Raw genomic sequence first — 22,757 nt, forward strand, 5'->3', positions numbered from 1 at the left:
ACATTATTAGTCAGAGTGTTCTCTGTTAGTCTCAACTGCAGTGCCATAAGTTTCAAAGGGAAAGAATGATACTTTGGTGGTCTTACATTCCTCTTTTAGTAATTATGTATCTTATATAATTGTAATATTATATAGACTGAGAATGTAAAAAGATGTTGCTGAGCATTCAAATATTTGTGTCTTTGTTGCAACAGTCTTTTCTCACTGTTAAATACAGGCAGACATTCTGTACATTACTGTACATTTTTTGGTTTAAACTTATGTTTAACTCACACATTCTGTTATGTAATCACAGGATATTGTGTAATAAGTGAAGCATGAATCCCCCAAAAGGCCACCGCTGTAGGTATTCATGGGGTAGTGAAAAATGTCAGGATGAACATGCATACCTCAACAGAAAAATACACCCAATGACCTCCAAGAATACACCAGACTTTAACTTTGAGTTTGCTCTGTGAACTGTGTATATTTTGAACTCACAGAGGCTTATGTGGACGAAAAGGAACAGAGCTGCACGTGACGGTAATTTAACTTTATTTAACACTTACTTTTATTAGCAGTCACACACTGAGAAATAAATGGTCCAGGTCAACACAAACTAGCCAATGTGTGTTTCTGTGGAAAAGCAGCCCAATAAACTCGAAAACATGCACAAGGTTCGCATGCATATTTCATTATGTCAGTTTCAGACTGGTCCATTTGCCCTGAACCAACCCCTTGTACCCTTTTCTCTGGGGAAGCCCTTTTTTTAGCAAGTGCTGAGTGATGTTTGGTCAGTCTGTTTGTTGATCGTGCACTCTCGGACCCCACATTGCTTTGCTAAAGGCCAGAGGGCTCCCAGGTTGGGCTGCTGAAAGTGACCACTGACCAGGACCCCAGGCCCCAAAATACAGACGACACAAGGCACATCTTGTTACTGCGGTGGTACACTGAAAGTGGACCCAGCACGTTGCACTGTGACGCGCCACAGCACAGCCTGGTAGTCTTCGCCCTCAGACCAGAGTAAATAAACACAACCAGCTACACAAACACTTTGGCTGGGGCTGGGAAAGCCCACGAACAGCTCGCTACTAAAGAGGGGCGTCTAAGTATAGCGGGCTTGTCGGGGCCGATGTTGCGACATTGTTTTTAGTGTGGGTTGTTTCTAGGTCCATTTAGAGAGGAGTAAGAATTACTGTTTGCCCAATAAAAAACACATCTAATCCTGAAACAATTTGAAGTCCACAGCTGTGTGCCTCTCAAACTCAAATTACATGTACTCTCATTACAGTAATGAATTCACACTGTGCTACTTTTTTGAATACATCCTCAAACTCATAAATAAGTTATTTTCCACAAAAGTACTGTTTCTCCTGCTTGTATGTTTATGTAAATCAAGTCATTATCCTTTTCTTTGACATTTCCACCTCTTATGAAATGCAGCAAGAAAAAAAACAAAAAGACAAATTGTGTATTTTATTACTGTGTGTCAACTCATATATTGAGTTGTTTTCCATCTCCTCTGTCTTATCTGAGGACTGCATGAAATTGTTTTTGTCAGACAGACCTTGTGAGCCGGCACCCGGACATTATGTAACCGTGTAATTCAATGATTAGTCAGTCGTGTCAGGGGAATAATATAGCAAAGCTATTTTCAACCTCACTGTTCATCACCCATGTAATAAACTTTATGAACAAAATACTATGGTTAGTGGTGTTGCCCTTTCTCACACACATACGTAGTTTTTGATGGGCAATAAAACTGCAATAAACAGAAGACAGGCAGTGGGAAAGTGACCTGTTGATCTAAGAGACGAGGGAGAGAGGTCACAGGTTTGATCCCTGGAGTCTCTGATCCTGACAAAGTGTCCTTGAGCAACACACTGAACCTAATATTACCACATCCTCCTTGGCACAGTTTGTATGGCCATTGTCCACACCTGCAAGTCTGTGTTTTGCTATGCAGGTCTTAAGGATGGAGGTGGTTTTTGTGAGTTGTGAAATTTTTTGGCAAATATGTGATTTTAAGCAATAAATTAAAATTTGACTTGACTTGACTGTATGTTGCCTTCAAAACCTGGCCACACTGTAGTTTTTACATTGTGATGTTACTGTTACTTAAGTCAAAAACCTTCCACTGCCGGTTTGAAATGTAACAGAATCCTTTTGCTGAAGTCAAACTGGATCCACAACTCCTCCGGTGAATTTCTAAGACCTCTGCTCCCAGTGTAACGGCAGGACAACGTGCCTGTACACTTTCCTCTGTATCTGGAGGTTAATTTGCATCCCAATTACATGCTCTTTAACACCAAGAGCACCAGGATGCCCTATAAAGTGAATGTGTTTTGGTTGAATCCAGAGCCACACTAAGAACTAATCATTCAGTTTTGACTCTTGGTCCAACTTTACATTACTTTTACTGCTAGCTAGCATGCTACCAGCTAGCACGTAGACAGACCTGAGACAGTAAAAACAAGGATCATATCTTTGTGATCAGAAATTGTGTCACTCAAACGTAGGACAACATCATGAGCCATTTATTTTTCCTTATGACATGTGTTGATCCTGTGACAGACTGTCCTGTAGTCAACCACAAGCCTCTGATGGCCTTTATTGTTGCAATACCCTCTAGTCATCAGTTCATCGCAAATGAGTCACTATCAGGGAATGATGTCAGTGACACAAATTGGATGAAATCAGGTAAGCAAGCAACTTTTGTGTCAAAATGTGATAAGTTGACTGCAGTTTATTGATGAAAACATCTCCTCTTATCCAAAAGGTTTCTCCTCCTGATAAGAGCTGCGTAACAGGCCACATCCACCTTTTTTTATTTTATTTCAAATGTCTGTTGTTTATGTCCAAAATGTGAAGATTACTCCCCTCAGAGGAGTAACCCCTGCCCTTTAAGGGGCGCTCTCAGACTATAACCTCAGCTTTAGTGTGTTAGTGTGTGTGCTGCTATTACCGGACCTTATTATTAAACAGCTACCATTCTTTCAGAATCTGATGGAAAAGCATGGTCACAGCGTAATGTGACCATCTATTAGGGATCTATTCCTCCCCCCTGTTGCCAAGTGCTTGCTCTTTGTGGCAACTTTTGGGTTTCTCCCTATAATAAAGTAAGGCCTTGCCCTTACATTGTAAAGCCAAAATGTGTATTATGATTTGTCACTATACAAATAAAACTGAATTGAATTTCCACTCTTCCAAAGCAGCACTGGGGGTGGACAGATGTCAAACGAAGAAATTCATTTGATAGAAGGTGCAGTAACCTTACAGGTTTGGTCTTTGGAGCAAGTCATTCTATTTATTGGGATGTACTTGGGAAATCAGAGCCATTTCTCAACAACACATTTGCTTCTCAGGAACATATTACAGTTTTGTGTTGTGTACACTGGCCTCTAATGGCAAAAGACATGCAAGAATGAAATATAATAATACAATCCGAATACAGTCCAAATTCTGAAATGCTGTAAATACTAAAACAGGGATAAGAGTGTATTTCTCTTAATCACTGAATGTGTTTGGTTTTGTGCTTTACCCTGAAGGGTCAACATAGTCATGGACCATATGCATGAAGAATTTCCTGCTTCTGGGACGTGACTGGATGCGAACACTGGCCACCAGCCAAATACTGGTATGCTTTACTGGAAAATGTGTCTATACTGGTGGTTGGTTTGGGAGATGACAGGCCTATGCTGAATCAAAGCTTGTTTGATAATGTCTTTCAGCCCCTTCAGGCTGAGTGCGCTGGTGACTACCATGCAGCTGAGAGGTGAAGTTGACTTTCACACAAAAGAATAGAGTTAAGTCTTTTTAAACATGGCAAATACTAAGTGTGTCAAGTCAATGTGTCATGCGTAAGGTTTAGACATTAGATTTTAATTTTCAAGAAACAGTAATGTGAGGTGCTTTTCTCTATTTCATATGATTTGGCTTAAAATTATAGCTTAGTTCATTTTCAATTAAAGATTGTTTTTATTATACTTTTTGTTATTTTAATTCTCATCTACCTTCTTGAGCATCCTTATGAGGTTTGTTTTATGATTAATGTGACTTGGTGATAAAATAATTTGTTACTAGTGTTAATGAACTAGGCCACCCATCTGTCTATATACAGTTATATCCAAAAGTTTAACAACCCCTGCCGCAAACAGGCATCGATAAATTAGAATTTCCATTAACTGTTTTTTATAGTGTCTAATATATATAGTACTAAGTCAGTACTTCATAAACACCCCTTTGCCCACTGTTTGGCATGGATGTGGAAATATTCTGCTCTGGGGTTGTGTGGTAACGAGTGGCACAGGAAACATTGCACAAATGGAGGGATGAATGGATTCCACTAAATATCAGTAATTTCTGGATGTAAATGTCAAGAAAGTAAAACTGAAAAGGAAGACTGGTCGCTACAACAGGACAATGGTCCACTATGAACTACTATAAGAAACACAAGCTGTGGTTTTGGAACGGCCTTCACTTGAATATTATTATAAATCTGTGAGTGGATCTAAAAGATGCTGTGTGTGCGAGACAGTCTAAAAATACCTTAGAATTTGAAATGATCTGCAGAATAATCAATGACTCAGGTGATATGAGTCACTGCGCTTTTATTACATGAATGTTTCAGACTTTAATCCCGGATAGAAACTGAATTTAGCAACAGAAGTCAGTTAAAAATATGCTTCTAAAATGGACAGCAGTTTCTGTCCGCAGTTTCTATTCATACGGTTTAAAAGGGCGTTGTTTCTTGTCATGGCTGTGGTGTGAATAACAGTCAATACATTTGTAGCCAATATTTGTTAAACTATATTTATAATTCGCGATCTTTCTCGAATGTATAATTGGCAAATTATTACCGAAATTAACATCTGTCAACAGCTGGTGAACTCTGTTCTGCTTTACCGGGTGGGACGTTAACCGGAAGTGATGTCGATGACGACGACAGCTTTTTTTTTTGTTGTTGCTTAAAAAAAAAATTTAATACCGAAATAGTGTCTAGCTACTGCCATCGGTCAGATCTGTTTTGCTACACAACTAATGAACAATATAGTCTGTATTTCACATGTTAATATTTTAAACTGGAAAGATCTGGAGCTAACCACATAAGTAGGCCTATCTAATAACTAATAAAGTAAATCTCTTTCAAGTTTTACACAATGTTTTCCACTCTGATCTACATTTAATAAGATTTAAAAGTGACACTGACGATAATTGTACCTTTTGTGCTTTGGTTACTGAATATGTTTTTCACTTGTTTTGAAAATACTCTCATGTTTAGGTCTAATATTAGTGCTTTAATTGTCGATCATGTCCCTCCTGATGTACATGTGCTGTTTGGTTTAATTGTTATTTTGGCTAAATTCCTTTGCAAGTGCAAATGTAATAAGGTTATGCCCCGTTTAAAAAAAACAAACCAAAAACTCAACAATACAGGCTTTTATTTATTTCAAATTTAATTTGAGGATAAACCCTTGTGATGCATCATCTCATTTTCAAGGGGGTTCATAGACACAAAAATATAGTAATAGTAACAAGCACATGTATAATAGTAACGATGATAAAGGTGCACAAAATAATCAACATAATAACAACAAATACATACACACAAGTGCTCTCCCACAACCCCAAACCACACGTACTACGTTACGAGCGGCATCAGCACATAACTAACAAGATATTAAATAAAAGAACACTACCAAACAACCTAATATTCTGTAGTAGTAGTGAGACTACCTCCTAAAAAGGAGGGTAAATTTAATCAAAAACAAGAGCAAGTACAATTGACTCAAACAAGTAAAGAAGTTTTGGTGCACCTTACTAAAGATAATGCAATCTAATCTTACTTACAATTTATAGAGAGATATTGCATTATACCGACAGGTGTTTTTTTTTTTTTTTTTTTTTTTTTTTGCCAACAGGCTAAATAACAGATCTGTATAATGCACTACAGTTCAACAGCATCAGAGACTACATCCTACAGAATGACCACAGTTAAATCGACACATCTCTAAAACTATTCAATAAACACGATATATAAACCTTAATAAAGGTAGGATTATTATTATTATTATTATTATTATTATTATTATTATTATTATTATTATTATTATTATTATTATACTATTTAAAAAATGTTGTCGGTTTTTCAAACAGTGTAGAACGTAAAAGTTTTTGGTTGTTTTTTAATTCATTTATTTATTTAACTAGTTTGACCTCCATACCCAGCATGCACTTCGCTCTTGCCATCTTGTCGGGTGGTAGAGGAGGAGAGTTAGCTGCCTGTTAGCTTACTGCCGCTGTGGTAAACTGGTTATCTGTCAGCTAGCTGCTAGTAGCAGCTGCCAAAAGTGAGCTGTCCATACGGCTGAGAGGCAAAACTTGACCGACTTTGAGACATTTTCTCTTTCTGCTGCTCGATTATATATTCTTTTTGAAACGCCGATGGATTTGTTTACATCATAATGCAGCACATGCTGGTACCGAGGCAGGGAAAACTAGCTAACATCAGCTAACTTAGCTAGTCGGCGAGATATACACATATATAGCAGAGAGAGAGGAGTGGGCTGAGAGACCGGGCCCGCCTCAGACTAAAGTGCCGGTGGCAGCTGCAGAGCAAGAAGTTTGACAAGGGCCTGTTTGCTACTCCGCTGCCGGGACACAAAAAGGCCGACCGGGTGTTAGAGAGGCCGGAGGAGGAGAGCAGCAGTGTGCTGTTACCGGAGACAGCGGAACGCATCGGGAGTTTCGGAGTATCTGGCCTCGGTTGTGACACTTTTCTCCGACAAGAGAGAGGAAGAGGAACGGTATGGAAATGAACTGTGACGGTACGTGTCTGTGTCATATCCCCCAGCTGTGAATTACTTCGTGAGACATTAGTCCAGCACTTAGTTTTATCTGGGAGCAGACAGGCTTGACGCAGATAGTCAACATGTCGAAAATGCCAGCAAAGAAGAAAAGTTGTTTCCAGATCACTAGTGTAACGCAGGCTCAGGTGGCGGCCAGCAGCATCACCGACGACACCGAGAGCCTGGACGATCCGGACGAGTCCCGCACAGAGGACGTGTCGTCGGAAATATTTGACGTTTCTCGGGCCGATCTGGGGGTGTGTGACAGGAGTTCATCCGAGGAAACCTTGAACAATGTTGGGGAGACGCAGGAGGGCCAGCCGCCCACCACGGGTCCTGTCAACGGGGGACTCTCTTATAAAAGTTTAGGCACTGGTCGTGTCACCCCACATAATTTAGGAGGAAGTGTGCCTGTGCCAGCTACAGCTCAACCCTTTGTTCCAAGCTCAGCCACCCATCCCTTGACAGTCATCAATACGGTCCCTGCTGCCACCATATCTACCAGTGTGGCTCCCACAGCTCCTGTTAATAGCTGTAGTTCCCGTTTCAGGGTCATTAAACTTGACCATGGTACCGGAGAGCCCTTCAGACGGGGCAGGTGGACATGCACTGACTTCTATGAGAGAGATTCAGATTCAAATGTTAATCGGACTGTGGATAGCATAAGACCATCTGTAACCCTTGATCACAGTATAGACAGGGACAGTGGGCTAGGGGCCACCAGTAACTCTGTAGTCACTAGTAGTGCTTTTTCCGCACATGCTTCAGAGAACACCGCTGATAGTGGCTACTCTGCCGGGCACACCGCCCATGCCCACCCTTCAGAGCTTCAGCAGCAAGGCTACAGCTTGGCTCCTCAGATAGGGAGTGGAGCAAGTGCCTTCCAGCCCACAGGGTACACAACTACAGCGTCACAGCAACCACAACAGGCTCAGGTCAATATGCAGCCTGTTGCTCCCCAAACCTTCCTCTCCAACAGCCTCAATGGTGTGCACCCAGGTGCCATGCAGAAGTCCCCCATTATGCCTCCTGCCACGCAGCCCCAGCAGTTTGCCTATTCTACTCATCCCACTGGCCTCTCAGCTGGCCAGCCGGACTATCGTCAGCAGCACTTTGGCTCAAGCACTCAGAACCTTCCCATGACAACCCTCCCTGTGGTGCCAAGCAGCCAGGTACCCCCGCCACTAATCACCCCCGCTGGTCCAGGAGTCCAGGGGCTGGGCGGAGAGGCAGCCTCAGCCCAGGGCCTCCTGCTACAAGTGAGCAATGCACAAGCCATTGCCTCCATCCATCCAACAAGTGGCCAACAGCAGCCTGTCAGCCAGACTCAGCCTTCAGGAGGGATAGGCATTGCCCCCGCACCTTCCGTCACCAACACAACCTCCCACAGCGGTGTTCAGAACGTGCCTGCCACAGTGCCCAGTACCACCAACACCCCTCCGGGTGTGCCAAGTCAGGCGCCTGGCACAGGAGGACTTGTCCACCCCCAGGGAGCCCATGGAGGAGCCACAACAGGCTTCAGTAACCAGGCAGAGGATGGTATCCAGAAGTCTGATGCCCTGCCTCAGCCCAGTGCTGGTGTGGTGCCAGGGAAAGATGGTGTAAAGCCTTTCATCAGTGATGGCCTCAACCTGCCCACTCCTGCTGTCAACAATCTATTTGGCATCCATATTACCATGGATGTGGATGAGGACAGGTAAGAGGGTATAATACTGAAAGGCTTATGTGAAATGAGTCCACTGCCCTTAAATATTGCTTACTGCTATGTGTGTTTAGCTGTGGGCAATCAGCAATGCAATATTATGATTACAGTGGATATCAGTTTGCCGGAATCTATGAAGAAAAAAAGCTAAGGTATATACCTGGTGTAGAACTGATAGATTGTCGGAGTTAGTATGTGTGTATCTGGAACTCTTCCCGCATATTAAACATTCTTGTGGCATTCTACAGCAGTGTGGTCATACTCTACACTGTGGAGAACGCCTCTCCCTTCACCAGTACCAAAATTAAACGCGCTCTAACTCGAAGGGTTTGCTTGTACTTAAAGAACAATAAAACAAAACACACATTTTTCTCAGTTCTATTTGTAACTGTAAAGTTGTAGATTTGGAGGAAGGAGGGATTAGAGGGGTAGTGAGCCAATGAAAACTGGCACAGACAGAAGGAATTTTCTGTCTTTGTCATTAATAGGCAACCCACAAAATGCTGGATGGTAACTTGCTTCTTTAGACATCCACAGCCCCCTCCCTCAAGCCTCCATTTAACCATTCAGACTTTTTGTTTGGTTTAGGGGGCGTTAACAAGCACTTGGATAAGTTACAACACACGCAGTAGCTGTGTTTTGTAGTTGAGAAGGGAATAACTCCCAAAACGTAGGCGGCTGGTTTTTATTCTCCTGTCTGTCTAGGAGAGATGGTTAGCATACTTGCCCTGGGCAGTGATCCCAGCCTCCCAACTTTAAATCTTGTAAATACTGGCTCTTCATGTTCCTACAGTACTCTCACAGTACTCCTCTAATGTACACACTGTAGCTATTTTGGGGGTCTGTCTGATGGCCCTCACACAGCTTGAGCTGTAGTGTTGCCACTCTTTGCCATTCCACGCAAGCAGAGGAGAGCTTGAGAGATGATGTCTGAGCCAAGAATGACCTAGTGTAGAGTCCACACACACACACACACACACACACACACACACACGCGCATAGTCTGTCCTGTATTTATGTAGGCCTCAGTGTTTATCTGTGTGCTCTGTTCTGTTCTTCAGTGCTTATTATGAATGGTACGGCCAGAGGAGGAGGTGTGTGTGTGTTTTTAGGAGGTTGTGGCTTGATTTTTATCATCCACAGTCCAGATATTCCTGAAGCTAATCATTGTTTACCAAGAGACTTAATCATAGCAGCATCACCCATGGGTTGATAATGTGCAGAGCGCAGAAACTGTGTGTGTTGTCCCTGATTTCATGAGAAAAACAGCTTGTGACCGCTTCCTCGTCATTTGTGTGTGTGTGTGTGTGTGTGTGTGTGTGTGTTTGTGAGAGAGAGAGACAGAGAGAAAAGAGGGGTGACATCAGTGGCTGGCTGAGTAGCTATGGTGATGTTGGCAGCAGGACAGGACAGAACATGTCAGGGAGGTGGAGGGGACAGACAGACGGCACACAGACACACCTGTGGCAATGATAGCAGGCACGTAAACCTCTGTCTGTGGTAGCGATGACTTGGACAGACTGAATCAGCAGGATGATGGCTGCTTACTGCTCTAGCTGTCAGACTCAAGTCCTCGTCAGGCGTGTCCATGTTGACACATCATCTTAACTAAGTGTTGACTTGTTGCTGACCTGTTAGGGGTTTAAGCTCCTTTTGTTCTTTTCTCACATTTCCTCATGTTCCCATGAGACTGTAGATTGACTTTACTTAAAATTGCCCACTTGTCATAATTTGAAAAAAAAATTAAAATGGGGTCTCACTTAACCACATAGGGCTCCTATGATAAAATGTTGAGTAAATAAAATCACATCTGACTGAACTGAACTGAAGTCCAGACAAACCACAATTTATTGGGACAGAGCTGAAGCATATTCAACACAACCATTAGGGGTCACTGCTTCTTCTAATCCTGTGGATTAGGATAATATATTACGCACAATTTCAGTTAATCTCCGGATTGTTATGGGATATGATATAATAACCATCTAAAGGCTTGTAATACACCTGCTTTTAGACAATAAGTATCAAATGCTGCAGACTTCTCTAGATAGGCAGTTTGGAAGTTTAATGTAATTTCAGCAATAGTGGCAATTTAAAAACTTTTTATCCATGACGCTTTGACTCGGGCATATAACACTATCACAGTCATACAAACAAAGTGTTGACCTTTTGTTCAGTTTTCACATACTTTTTGATAGTTATTTAGATTATAATTCAAAACGCACGATGAAAGATTTCATGTAGAATGTGACTGTTTTCACTAAAGATGTTTTTCTTATGTTCAATATGCACCACACCTGTTACATTTTATACCAGAGAATATGTAACAAATCTCAGCGCAAATGATTCACATTTTTTCAATCCTAGTGGACCACATGCAATACAACAAATACCGACTTAAATCCCCTTTGTGGCTGCTAGCACATGTATTCCTGTCGCTACTGTTGCTTTTCACAAATCGTTCTACATGGACCCTGCTTGCTTCATTTGTGCACATATATGCACACACGTTGAATTTTGGTTAACCTCAAAACTTGTGCAGTTTGCTGAGTGAGGCCCAAAGGCAAGTTGGCATCCAGAGGCATAATTTTAACTACAATCAGATGTAATTAAAATACCTTGTTAACTCATAACTCTCTTGTTAATCTCAGGGAGGACCAAAAAAGACATATTTCAAGGAACACACCCCAGTATAACGGGACACAGATTTCCAAACTTTCTCCTCTTGTCAGAGGTGCATTGTTCTGTGCACGAGATCAGCCTTGTAGAGGAATCTGTTCCAAGTTTCATTGTTTGGTTCTGTTTTGAATTAGAGTGCATCACAAAAGTGGAACAAAGCATTGTGGGGGTGGAGTTGTGAGATGAGAATGATTTCCCCTCAGCTTGGGATGGTTAGCGTCCCCACTCAGTAGGTTGCATCTCTGCCAAATAAAGTGATGAAGCTGCCCCTGGGACAAATTGGTTTCCTTCAGTAAGAGCACTTGGCCTTTAACTCAGTTACTCCTCCCAGGACAGACCACAAGACTCTTGTACTGTACTCTCTCAATTAGGAATGTTAATTATTAATCCATAATTGATTACATTTTTCTCCAGCAGAAAAACGATGGTAGCTTAAGTTCATAGAAGATGCAGTCTGAAGTAAGTTCTGTTACACAATTTACAGTTTATTATTTCATTTTAAAAACAAGGGAGCACAATAACTCCTTGAAATCAAATGGATTATTCTGATTGATAATGTGAATAGAGCTTAGGTATCTGTGTTCATCCCAAATACCTAAGCTTTTTGCAGGAAAGATTTAGGTCATGGGTCACAGGAGGGATATGTTATGTATTCATCTGTGTATATTGAGTCATGCTGCTCTTTTGATATCAGCACAAGTCACTCGAAGCTCCATTCACAAGTCCAGTCATGAGGTCTGGCAAAGGTGCACTTCAGAAGTAAAAGCCCTTTTGTCATAAATTGTGATATTGGTGGTAAGATTCCCCTTTTTGCTACCATACCATATACCTTTTACTGACACATTCTTGCTTTCATTTGGCTCTTCCTCTGCTGGTTTCTCCGACACACTCCTCTAAACTTTGCAAAACAGCCTGACACTGTTGGTTGTTATTTTTCTTGTGGCAGTCTCAGTGGCTCAGTCTTACTGAAAAACTGTTTGACATTTTTCCAGGGCTAAATATGTTGGTTCTTCCCAGAAGAAGCCTGCAAAATGTCATTTGGTGACAGATTAATTACAGTTTTTGTGTACTTTTGACATGGTCTGTTGTGTTGGTGTTGTAGCAGGTGACTGGCAAGTGTGAAATACAAGTGGCTGAGTGAAGGTTATTGCCAGTCAGTATGGGGATTTGAACCTGGCGCAATCTAGTTGCAAGCATGGTTTTTGTAAACTTTAGTTTGTTTCCTCCTGATTAAAAGACTGCCACTCATATCAGCAAACAAGCCGATGAACTTGGCCCAACAAAAGAAAAGTAAACCAGCTGCCAAACCTCCTCAACTTGTCTGATAGCCGACATGATGTCACTGAGCAATTTGTGGAAACTCAGATACACACAAGATTAATTTCTCCTCATACACACTAAATGTCACATAAGGTTATAATCTGATTGGAAGCTTTATGAAAGGTTATCTGCAAAGTGTGTATGAGTTCAACTTGATGGAAAATGTGAGTCGTCCACCTTCAGCTGTGGTGAGTGCAGCCTGTATGGCAGTCGGGAAATCTCTTCAATCAATGCTGGTTATAATGTGGGAAAATGTATATCTTTGCTGCTGCTACCGCCGGCAGTCTTTAAAGCAGCTGCCAGCTAATGTATGTTAACACAGGATTGATTTGGGAGTTTAGTAGGAGCTAAGCAGGTATCTTAATGATTAGCTCTTAATGGTTCTCAGCTGACTATGTTGTGAAAATATTGTTATACCTGTCACTCGGTCAAAAGTGGATGGCTCTGAGGTATAAAGATTAATCTTTCTGTGTATTTTGCTCTAAGTAAAACTCCTTTTCTGCAGCAAATATCTGCATTCTGAGTAGAGCAGCAAGATGCATTGACATTACATTGACAATGTAATTAGAGACTTAAGTGATTAATATAGAGCCATTTGTTATTGCCTTCATTATCCAGCCTTAAATTCAAGATGAATGTAGACAGTGTATTATGTTAAATTCATTTAAGGGTTAATTGTTATTTATACTTTCTCCTCATCTTCTTATTTTGTTTTTTTTTGCTGGCTCTCTTATCTATTTTCCTCAGAGGTAAGCAGAATGTCAAAACTTTTGTTAAAAAGTAAAATCTTTTAAGTTAATAACACATTTTATACAGTGTATAAGTGGTTACGACCTGCTCAGGGTGTATGTATATGTACCATTTTCTCATCATTTTATCGTTTTTATTTATTTTGACTTACTTGGAGCATGTGAGAAGCAGTTTTACTCTCAATGTAATTTAGTGTTGAATCATGGTGAAGGAATTAGAGTGTTTCCCCCATGGTTGCTCATGGCATTGAAAATTACAGCGTATTGTCAAAGGTCTTTGTTGTTAACTGGTACTTTTCAACAGCCACCAACACATGGCATTGTTTGGATAGAAATATATTAGGTTTTTAATAAGCTCTCCATAGAGGTTAGGAGAGAATTAACTTCTTCCCAGTTGTTCCACAGATCTACATGGGGACACTGAAAGCCTAAATGCGAGCATGTTCAGTACTTGTACGGTGGCACCTCCCTCCATTTTACCTCTTGGCAGTTTGACAGTTTAACACAAAGGGGGAGTGAGTGAGGACAGGGTGGGATGAAGAGTCAGGTTTGGGATGGGGCGTGTGTGTGTGTTCGGGGTTGTAGTTTGGTTGCCACGGTGCCTGGAAACAAGGCCGCAGCTTATTTTCCACAGATAGCTGACCTGCCTGAACTTCCAGGGGACACATTCCAGGAGCCCTGAATGGCAGTGGTTGTCGGACGCCCCGGGCTGCAGCCTGAGCGGATGGGTCTGCCCTCGCTCTGTTTTTGGGATGGGTGACCGGCCTGCCTCCTGTCTCCCTCTAATGTGGCTGCTCTGTCACTTTTTTTTTTTTTTTTTTTTGGCTCTATCCCTAACTGACCTGTTAACAAACTCTCTGTCTCTGCTTCCAAAGGGGGCTGTACCTTTCACCAGAAGCCTCATTTCATACTTTTTTACTTTTAAATTAGTGTGGAAGTCTTGGTGTTGAGCAATCATCAACAATTTTAACAAGCATAGTAACTGGCAATAGTTGCCTTTTAATGATGTCTCCTTGAACTTCTGTCATAGTGCTCATTAAGGATTTCATCTAATTTGGTCCTGCTTCCAAAGATAATAATCCTTTTGTGAAGCAGAGCAAACAATTCTCTCATTTTGCCATGGTACAGTGAATTGTGTTTGATTTTAAAACATGTAAAGTTTGTTATATTTTTTTCTAAAATGTAAGATCTAAAGGGGCCAGTGGTGTGAGGCAAAGTGGTTGAACAAGTTAGCATAGCAGGACCCACCCTGTTATCTCAGCAAGATGTGGTCAGGGGATCACTTCCAATTAGAGTGGACCTGCCAAAGCAAGTAAACAACCACGCTGCTGGCGGCGTACCATAACTAACTCAGTTTGTGCTGGAAGCAAGGCCATTGAATCAGCCGCAGAGTGTGTTGCAGGCTGTTCTAGGAATGAGGACAGTGTGTGCAAACTGTTTGTGTTTGTTGTCTTTTTCAGAATGGTCTCAGAAAAGAACAGGTTAGACCCCTCTTTCGAATGGTTTCAGTATGTTAAGTATGCACCCTAACCAAGGAGAACACCTGTTGACAAGTCCTTGTTACCTCTCTGTATTTCCTATGTGGAGAACAGGGCCATGTTGGGCTGAGGGATTGTGTAATAATCCAGTGTATGTGTCGTAACTTCTGGGATGGATGTTGACAATTTGTCAGTGATCGATCAACTTTTGAGAACATATTAACCATAAATATGCAAAGTTAGAGTGTCCGTATTGTACACACTTGCTCCATTAATTGCACAAAACATGGTTGCTCGGTCAACTATGTTTTGTAATTTGAAAAAAAATCTTCAATTACCCAGAATTCACAGAAAGTCAAGAACTAGACAGCTTTGTGCAGTAGGTGAAATACAGACATCTGTCTGTTAGTTTGATATAAGCCATAGTCAAAGTCTGCCTTAGTTATACCAACCTGTGTAGAGCTGCAACGATAAGTAGATAAATCATTTAGTGGACTTGCAGAAAATTCTTATCACTATTAACTATTTATATAATTAATTAATTGTTTAAGTAATCTTTCAAGCAAATATGCAAAATGTTTCCTTGTTCCAGCTTCTCAAGTGTAAGAATTTGCTACTGTTCGCTGTTTCACGTGAGTATCTTTGGGTTTTGGATTGTTGGCCAGAAAAAAACAAAACACAAGCAATCAAGAAAGATGCCATCTTGGTGTCGAGGATCTTCCAATGGGCGTAATGAATTATTATCTGACATTTTGTAGATAAAACATTCTGCAAATGAATCCATAATGAAAATAATCGTTAGCTGCAGACTGAGTGTGCAACAAGAATAACAGCAATGCAAGTTGTTTACGTACTACAAAACAGCACATTACTTACATCTTATTACTTGATGAAGTTCACCTAAACTCAGCACCTGTAGCCAGCAGCTCTTCATCTTACCAGCTCACTGTGCAGCTTTTTGTGACATTGACATATGGTTACTGCTGTTTCTGCTGACCTAAAACTGCAGAATAGTACACACCATGGTGGGTGATCTGTTCAAGGACTCGGGGCAATTTTACATCTTGTATGTATTTCAGCAATGGGAAGTGAAAAGCCATTCACCCACTGGACAACTTTGGTGCCTCGGAGTTTCCTCAGAGGTCATCTCATGCGTTTCCGATTTTGTTGTGTTTCACCCTGTTGGTTTACAGTAAAGTTAGATATGCATAGACAAAACTGGGAAGTGAAAGAGAGAAAAGTTTAGAGTCTATAAATGGGACCATTTCTTTGCAAGTGTCAGATGGTACAATTTCCAGACAGCTACCATGCACAACTAGCCACATACCAGAGTTTCTTGTTCCTGTTGTCTCCCTGATTTGTTCTAATGATAATGCATTAATGATAAGCAGTAACAAATTTCAAAGTGCAGGGGTGAAAAAAAAAAAGAAGATATTTCAGAGCAAGTAAAGCACGATAGGAAAAGGGGAGAAGAAAGAAAATGCAAATCAGTTGGGGTTAATGCAGTGGTTAGGTGATTCAGCAGTTCTAGGACAATGACTTTCTGTTGAGGAGAGCTTTTAAAGTCGACCACAGATCGTCTTTAGGCATGGAGTCGAAGATTTGACTGGATGTCTGTGGGATATAAATGTCTTCAGCTCTAAAAAAGCTAACTAGTTGCTGTAGAAAATGTGAAGCTATGTATTGCAGTCATTCATTCTCCCAGAGTGGGAAGCAAGGGCTGAACAACGAGGTTTCAGTGCTTAGGGCCTCCCAGAGCCCAAGATGTCTGAATAGTGAGTAATGAGGATGTGTGGAAAACATGGCAGGCAGCTGCATTTGAGTCATCCATCCTCTCTCTGTGTGCTCGCCTGCTTTCAATGGGTGTCGTCGACTGATCTGGTTCACTGGTGCCTGTGACTGTTCATCTGTTCTTTAGTCCTGTGTGTGTCTGTCTGTGTGTGTGTGTCTGTCTGTCTGTGTGTGTGACAGTATAGGATTGGCTGAGAGAGTTGAAGGAGAGATTTTAGAGGGTGCTCATGTTTGGCCTCTTCTCTGCGTCTCCAGGGTCAGGAAGCTTTTTTTTTTTTTTTTTTAATCTCCTTTTCAATAGCCAATCACTGCCTGTGTTGTTTTCCTCCAGACCCTTCAAGTCTTCTTCTGAAAGGGGTGAAAGTCTGTCTGTGGAAACAAGAGTCCACACACAGTGAAACAAATCACTGCTAAGACAAAATGCTAATTTGAAGCTGGTTTGGCCTGGCCTGTTTTGGCAGAGAGAATATTAAAGTTTAAGATTCCTCAATCACGACTAAAGAATAGTCCTTGAATTTGGTTTTTAAAGTTTTGAATTTATGGATGCCACATTTGTCGGTTGAAGACCTTTCTCAACTGATGAGCCAAGTGTATTGGATTGAGCCTAAGTGATATGTTTTTGAGGCTCATATTAATGTTTTATATTTGCTATATGGTAACAAAATACCTACAAATATTAATTTTTAACATAAACACATAACGTAAGTAAACATATTTGACAAGGATGCAAAATTTTGTACCAATCAGGACATTTTATGGTTGAAAATAAACTTGTCAGTCATGAATTTAAAATTCTCTCTTACCACGATATGTAACCTTGTCCCCCGAGGCAACAGGTCATTGCCCTGGTTTTTGCTTGTAAAGCTAAAAGATTTTGTATACTAGCATCTTGACAAAATATTCAAGCATTTCATGTGACAGCCAATGCCTGATGGAGCAGAAAATAGTCAACATATTGGTCTATGAAGTAAAATGGGCAACTGGTGATAATTTTCATTGTTGATTCATCTTAAGTATTTTCTTGGCGAATAGATTATCTATTAGTTTGTTTACTCGTTAATATTACAAATTTCTATCGCAGCCTCCTAAAACCCAAGGTGATGTCTTCAGATGACCATAGGGCGATTAAACGATGACGATGAAGACCTATGTTCTTATAGTTATACCCCCACTAAATGAATCAGTCTTGTCAAGTTGTGTAGGTTCAGCAGTGGATTCACTCTTGAGTGTTTTTTTCAAGTGAACATGAGCACAAACTGCTCTGAAGGCCAACTAAGGTCATATCTGTTCTGCAAGCTGAATCTAACATCCATGCAGGCAATGCAATTGTTTCAGGGTACAATCTTTTTTTCTGTCTTCAGCTGAGAAAGGCGAAGGTTTTGTAAGAACCTCAGTTTCCTGCTTTGCTTTGATGTCCGCTTTCATATTCTGTCAAACGCTTCCTCTGTTGTCTTCTTCCTCTCCTTTTTCTCAAGTCAACTTCGTCTCATGTGTCACCTCTCGTAAGCATTGAACCACTTTCTGCCCCCCCACCTCACCTCCTCCAGTGTCTTACAATGAGCAGGCTTCTGCAAGGAAACGGACGTGAGTCATTGTGACTGGGTAGACTGATAACGGTTTATTCACTCATTTGAAGCGACAGTGTTGAACAGATGGTACCTTGGTTTATCGCTGAATCAGAGTGGTTTTTTCATAGATGCCTAAACTTGTCCTATTTTTTTCTCCCAGTGAGACCATCCAGATGATAGCGTTTATCTCCTCGCTACCAACACAAAACTTCCTGTAATTATGTGATTATGTTTAGGTGTGCGTGTGTGTGTGTGTGTGTGTGTGTGTGTCAATGTGCCCCTTATGAAGTAATTATTTTCATAACACTTTGTTGAAATTATTGTGTCATGCTGTAGTGAATCAGACTCTTTTCACTTGATTTCATCATTAAAAAATGCTGATGCGTGTAAAAACCCAAACTCTCACTGTGATAATCACATGCCTCCTATCATCTTTGTTGCTGTACCGTTGTTTGTCTTTTTTTAGTCTCAAAGCATTTGAGAAGTATTTAACCAACACAACCCCTGTTGAACCTCCTGGTCAGCAGCATGGTGAGATGTGATAACTGGTTCATGCTGAACTTTCACACTATCATGCCTCTGTATTCTTCATCTGAGTCAGCCTCTAAGTTTAACATGTTACAACATTTCACCCTCCTTCTCATCTACCTTAGAGCTGTGAAACATGAACATGGGTTAAAAGTAACAACACATGTTCAGTGGAGTACTGCACTTAAAGGTCTAGCAATCATCATTTGATTTATACATTTAGTACTGCTGCTTTTTTCTTGTGCTGCTGTGCAATGCTCTGTCTGTCTGCCACTTTGCCACCATCAGAATGAGGTCAGCCAAAAAAACTCCATACCAAACAACGGAAAATATGCTGCTGCCACTTCCTGTGCTGTCAGTGAGTTAACCTCAGCTGACGGACAGCAGCTGAAATCAGGAAGGGCAGTGCATTGGCATTTTATCACTGAACTAGGATTGCAACAAATACATTTGACAGTGTGACAGTGTCCCTGAAAAGTTCGTTTCATGGGTGTTAGGTCACCAGAGACACTAAAACATAGGTCTGGTGTTATATTTGTTTGGATAGCTCTCGACAGTCAGCATCAGGGGATCTGCTCAGAAACTCCACAGAATAACTTTAGTACAGTTTTGAGGTGCTGGAACTTTCCATAGTCCGCTTGTGTGAATCACAGATAAACCTACAAGTAGATACAGGACACTTCTTGACCTCACGTTTGTACTGAAAGCTGATGTTTGTTGCTGTGACTTAAAATGTTGCAGTTTAACAGAGCTACAGCACTAGTACCTTGACCAAAGTTAGCAAACTTTGGTTTCGTTTTGCCAAGTCGCAGCGGTGACCTATTGCAAGTGTTATGTCACAAGGTACAATTCATTTATTTTCCTTTTTTCTTTTTCATTTGCCAAAGGTGTCACAGGGTTCTAAGGCCTAGATCATTGATATAAGAAAAACATTTACAGTAGAATCATATCTATTTTACAGACACTATTAAGGATTATATCTAGAAAGGTATACAATACCTTACAATGCGAACTATGATAGCTTTGTACTACATTTAGTATCAGCCTCTCTCAGCATGATTCCTTTTATTCTATACAAAGACCTGTAACAGGAACCTTAGCACTATGCTCTCTGTACTAGAGAAACCTTTAGATTGAGGAAAGTTTACCTTAGGGCAGCCAATGTAATGCCCACAAGACACACCCACTGTACGGTATGTAAAAGGAGTCGGTTGTGATTTGTCACAGGAATCTGCTAGTGCTTCGTCTGCATGGAGATATGAATGCCCAGGCGACCAGCAATACAACAGCTGAGGGGACTTTGCATCAAAGCCAGAGTATGGTACTGAACAGTTGCAATAACACTTGAATGGTTAGACGGGAAAACTCCTTATGGGACCATGCATAATAAATTGAAGGAGTGCATGGTAATGTTAGGTAGTTTGGATAAAAAGTATAAAAGGAGAACACCTGCACTGCCAAAAGTTACTAAGAAACCTGCCCATTCTCCCAGTCAGGCCAGTCATAAAATAAAAAATAATAAAAAACATATGTCATGTACTGTAACTTGTTTAGTGTTTACCAAATGGCTGTTTACTCTGTTACAGTTGCAGGTCAACAAAATTAGTTTATTCAAAAGTTCAACTAGAATAAATAAAACAGTGTTTTTCATCTGAAGCTTTGGCTATGCGCCCAGACCATAAGTAAACTATTAAGACTTAAAAACATTATTATTAACGACATTCAGAACATTTTGTGACCAGCTTTTTTTCTTCATCAAGAATTGTCATGACCGGTTGTCATGCTTCCTGTCCCACTGTATACATCCTTTGTACTTCTTTTCAGATCTGTGCTCCTCAGTTGCCTGGCCCTACCGCTTGTCCTCAGACAAAGTCACTGGAGAGTGACAGGCCAGTGTTGTTACAGAGCAGCCGACAAGCTGAGACAGAAACAGACCTGAAGACCAATATGGCAGAGTTCACTGGGCCAGTGTCACGCTTCAGGAACCAATTCTACACTTTATTTAACTGACTGAGTCAATGAACTTGAGCCCTGCTAAGTGAAATTGAGCAGATAGGGTGGCTTTGTAGCTCCAGGCTGATACGATGTGCTCCCTCCTAGCTGAATGAGCCAACCCAGATCCTGAATTATACTGACTCATCTGTACTCATGGTAACAATTATGTGTAACCTGAGCAGAAATTAGCACCCTCTGCTTACCAGAATGCTCATATCAGTGTGACATATTTTCACTCATCTTTCACTGACTTTACATATTTGCCAGTTTTTCGCTGATGTGTTGCAGTTTGCATTTAACATCACTAATGCTCGAGTTGTGATCTTACCTACTGAGGTTTTTCTAAACTTGAGTCACAAATACCCCAGACCTTATTCTCATTCCTATTGGCTGTATCCTCCCATAGGAGAGTGGGTGGGGTTGTGTTGTCAGCGTCGGTTAGCTGCACAGCTGGGACTAGCCTGACCCTGGTGTGGCTTCAGGCTTGGCCCCATGCAGAGGGTCACATCCCTGTTTGCCATGGAGCCTTTTCCTCTCTCTCCCACGGCATCTCCTAATCACTGCATTATGAGAGGAACTCCTCTGGTCACATCACATCCCACCCCACCATCCAGTTTATTCAGCCTCCCTCTGTGTCAGGCCTCAGCCAAAAAACAGTCTTGTGCTATATGAACAGGGCGAGAGTTTTGTATGCATGACATGAAACTAAATCTGTGTATGGATAAAGGCTGCTCAGTTCTGTGTGCATGCATAAACATCAAAGGGACAGCTTCAGGAAAACAACCTGCAGTTCAAAACCCAGTGTCAGAATGGTCCTTATGTTTGTTGACTGTATGGACTGAGGCCATCTTGTTTTTTATTTTGCAGGAAGGGAATTCAATTTTTGTGCTTTCTATTGAAAGCAGCAGCTTTCCTCAAGTGACCTGAGGGAGTATGTGTTCATTCAGGCCCATGCAGCAGCCTTTTCTGAGGCAGCTTAAGGATGGGGTTTACAGACAGAATCCCACTTGAGACTATTCTTCATCCTGTGTATGTTGTGCCATGATTCTTAACCTGTCAGAGCACAGGAATTTTTATGGGCATACTTGTTTTTTTATAAGTTCCTGTGCCACAGCGGGGAGTTGGAACACCATCAAACCATTATGGTTATGTAATTGTAATTATATCACATACAGTATTTGATTGACCTTTTTTTGTTCAAAGAAGACTCTCATCACTCATCAAAGCATGTAAGGTCCTAAAACTTGGATACTGCAAATACAGATGAGTGACAAATTAAAGGAAAACTTCAATATAAAGTGTCTTGGGCCAGCACAGTCCTCCAGAACAGCTTCTTTGGCAAAAACTTTGCAAGTCTTAGACTCTACTGCAGGGTTGAACACCATTATTCTAAAAGGTATTTACTCAATTGGTGTTTAGTGAGGAATACTGACTAACACGCTGGTCTAAAATCTCCCATAGGTGTTCAGCTGATTTGAGATCTGGGGACAAGCATAGGATTTACATCGTGGTCACACTCAAACTGTTTATCAACCCTCATGCTCTGTTTGAAAGCATCTGCATTCGTTATGTTTCTCCACTCATTAAGACAGGCTTTTCCTTTAACTTGTAACTCGTCTGCAGTTCTGTCTGTTTGAGTTGACAGATCCGTCATGTGAGATACAGAGCTTCTTTATTGACAGAAGTGCTGGCTGCTAAATCCCTTGTCAAGCACACATCATGAGACCAGGGAACAGTCTCTCTCATCTGACAGTATTGTGTGACTTTGCTTCAAGAATCTTGCCCAACCCATTTTTTTTGTAGGAACTCATAATGTCTTTAACCGCAAAGACATGTTTTTCAAATGAAGTAAAAACTACACTCCATAAAAGTACAGAATTAAGTATATCCTGGACACATAGTGGTATTTAATAATGCAAATACTGGGTTTATTAATTAAATTATAATAAAATTAAAATCACTGACCAGAACAGGTAATGTTAAAACCTAGAGAATTAAATCCAGCCTGAATGGGGCTTCTTACATCCATTTTACTGGCCTGTGTTTGCTTAAAATGATAGCCTAGTTCTGTAAACAGGCTGCAAGAGTATCATAATGTTTTGTTCCTGCATATGCTGTAC

General features: G+C 41.1%; 1 protein-coding gene across 2 annotated transcripts in view; it reads left to right on the plus strand.

Moving 5' to 3' along the window:
- The first annotated feature begins 6,225 nt into the window (after window positions 1–6,225).
- The window catches only part of tsc22d2 (TSC22 domain family 2), a 36,282-nt gene continuing 19,750 nt past the window's right edge, over window positions 6,226–22,757 (plus strand). Inside the window, exon 1 of one of the 2 annotated variants that reach the window (XM_056378489.1) lies at window positions 6,226–8,523. In XM_056378489.1, the coding sequence (XP_056234464.1) occupies window positions 6,911–8,523 (1,613 nt within the window). In that variant the 5' untranslated portion in view covers window positions 6,226–6,910. The remainder of the gene's footprint in view (window positions 8,524–22,757) is intronic. The other variant, XM_056378490.1, reaches the window with a different exon arrangement.

This window comes from Seriola aureovittata, chromosome 6 (assembly GCF_021018895.1).
Source record: "Seriola aureovittata isolate HTS-2021-v1 ecotype China chromosome 6, ASM2101889v1, whole genome shotgun sequence".
Taxonomy (NCBI): domain Eukaryota; kingdom Metazoa; phylum Chordata; class Actinopteri; order Carangiformes; family Carangidae; genus Seriola; species Seriola aureovittata.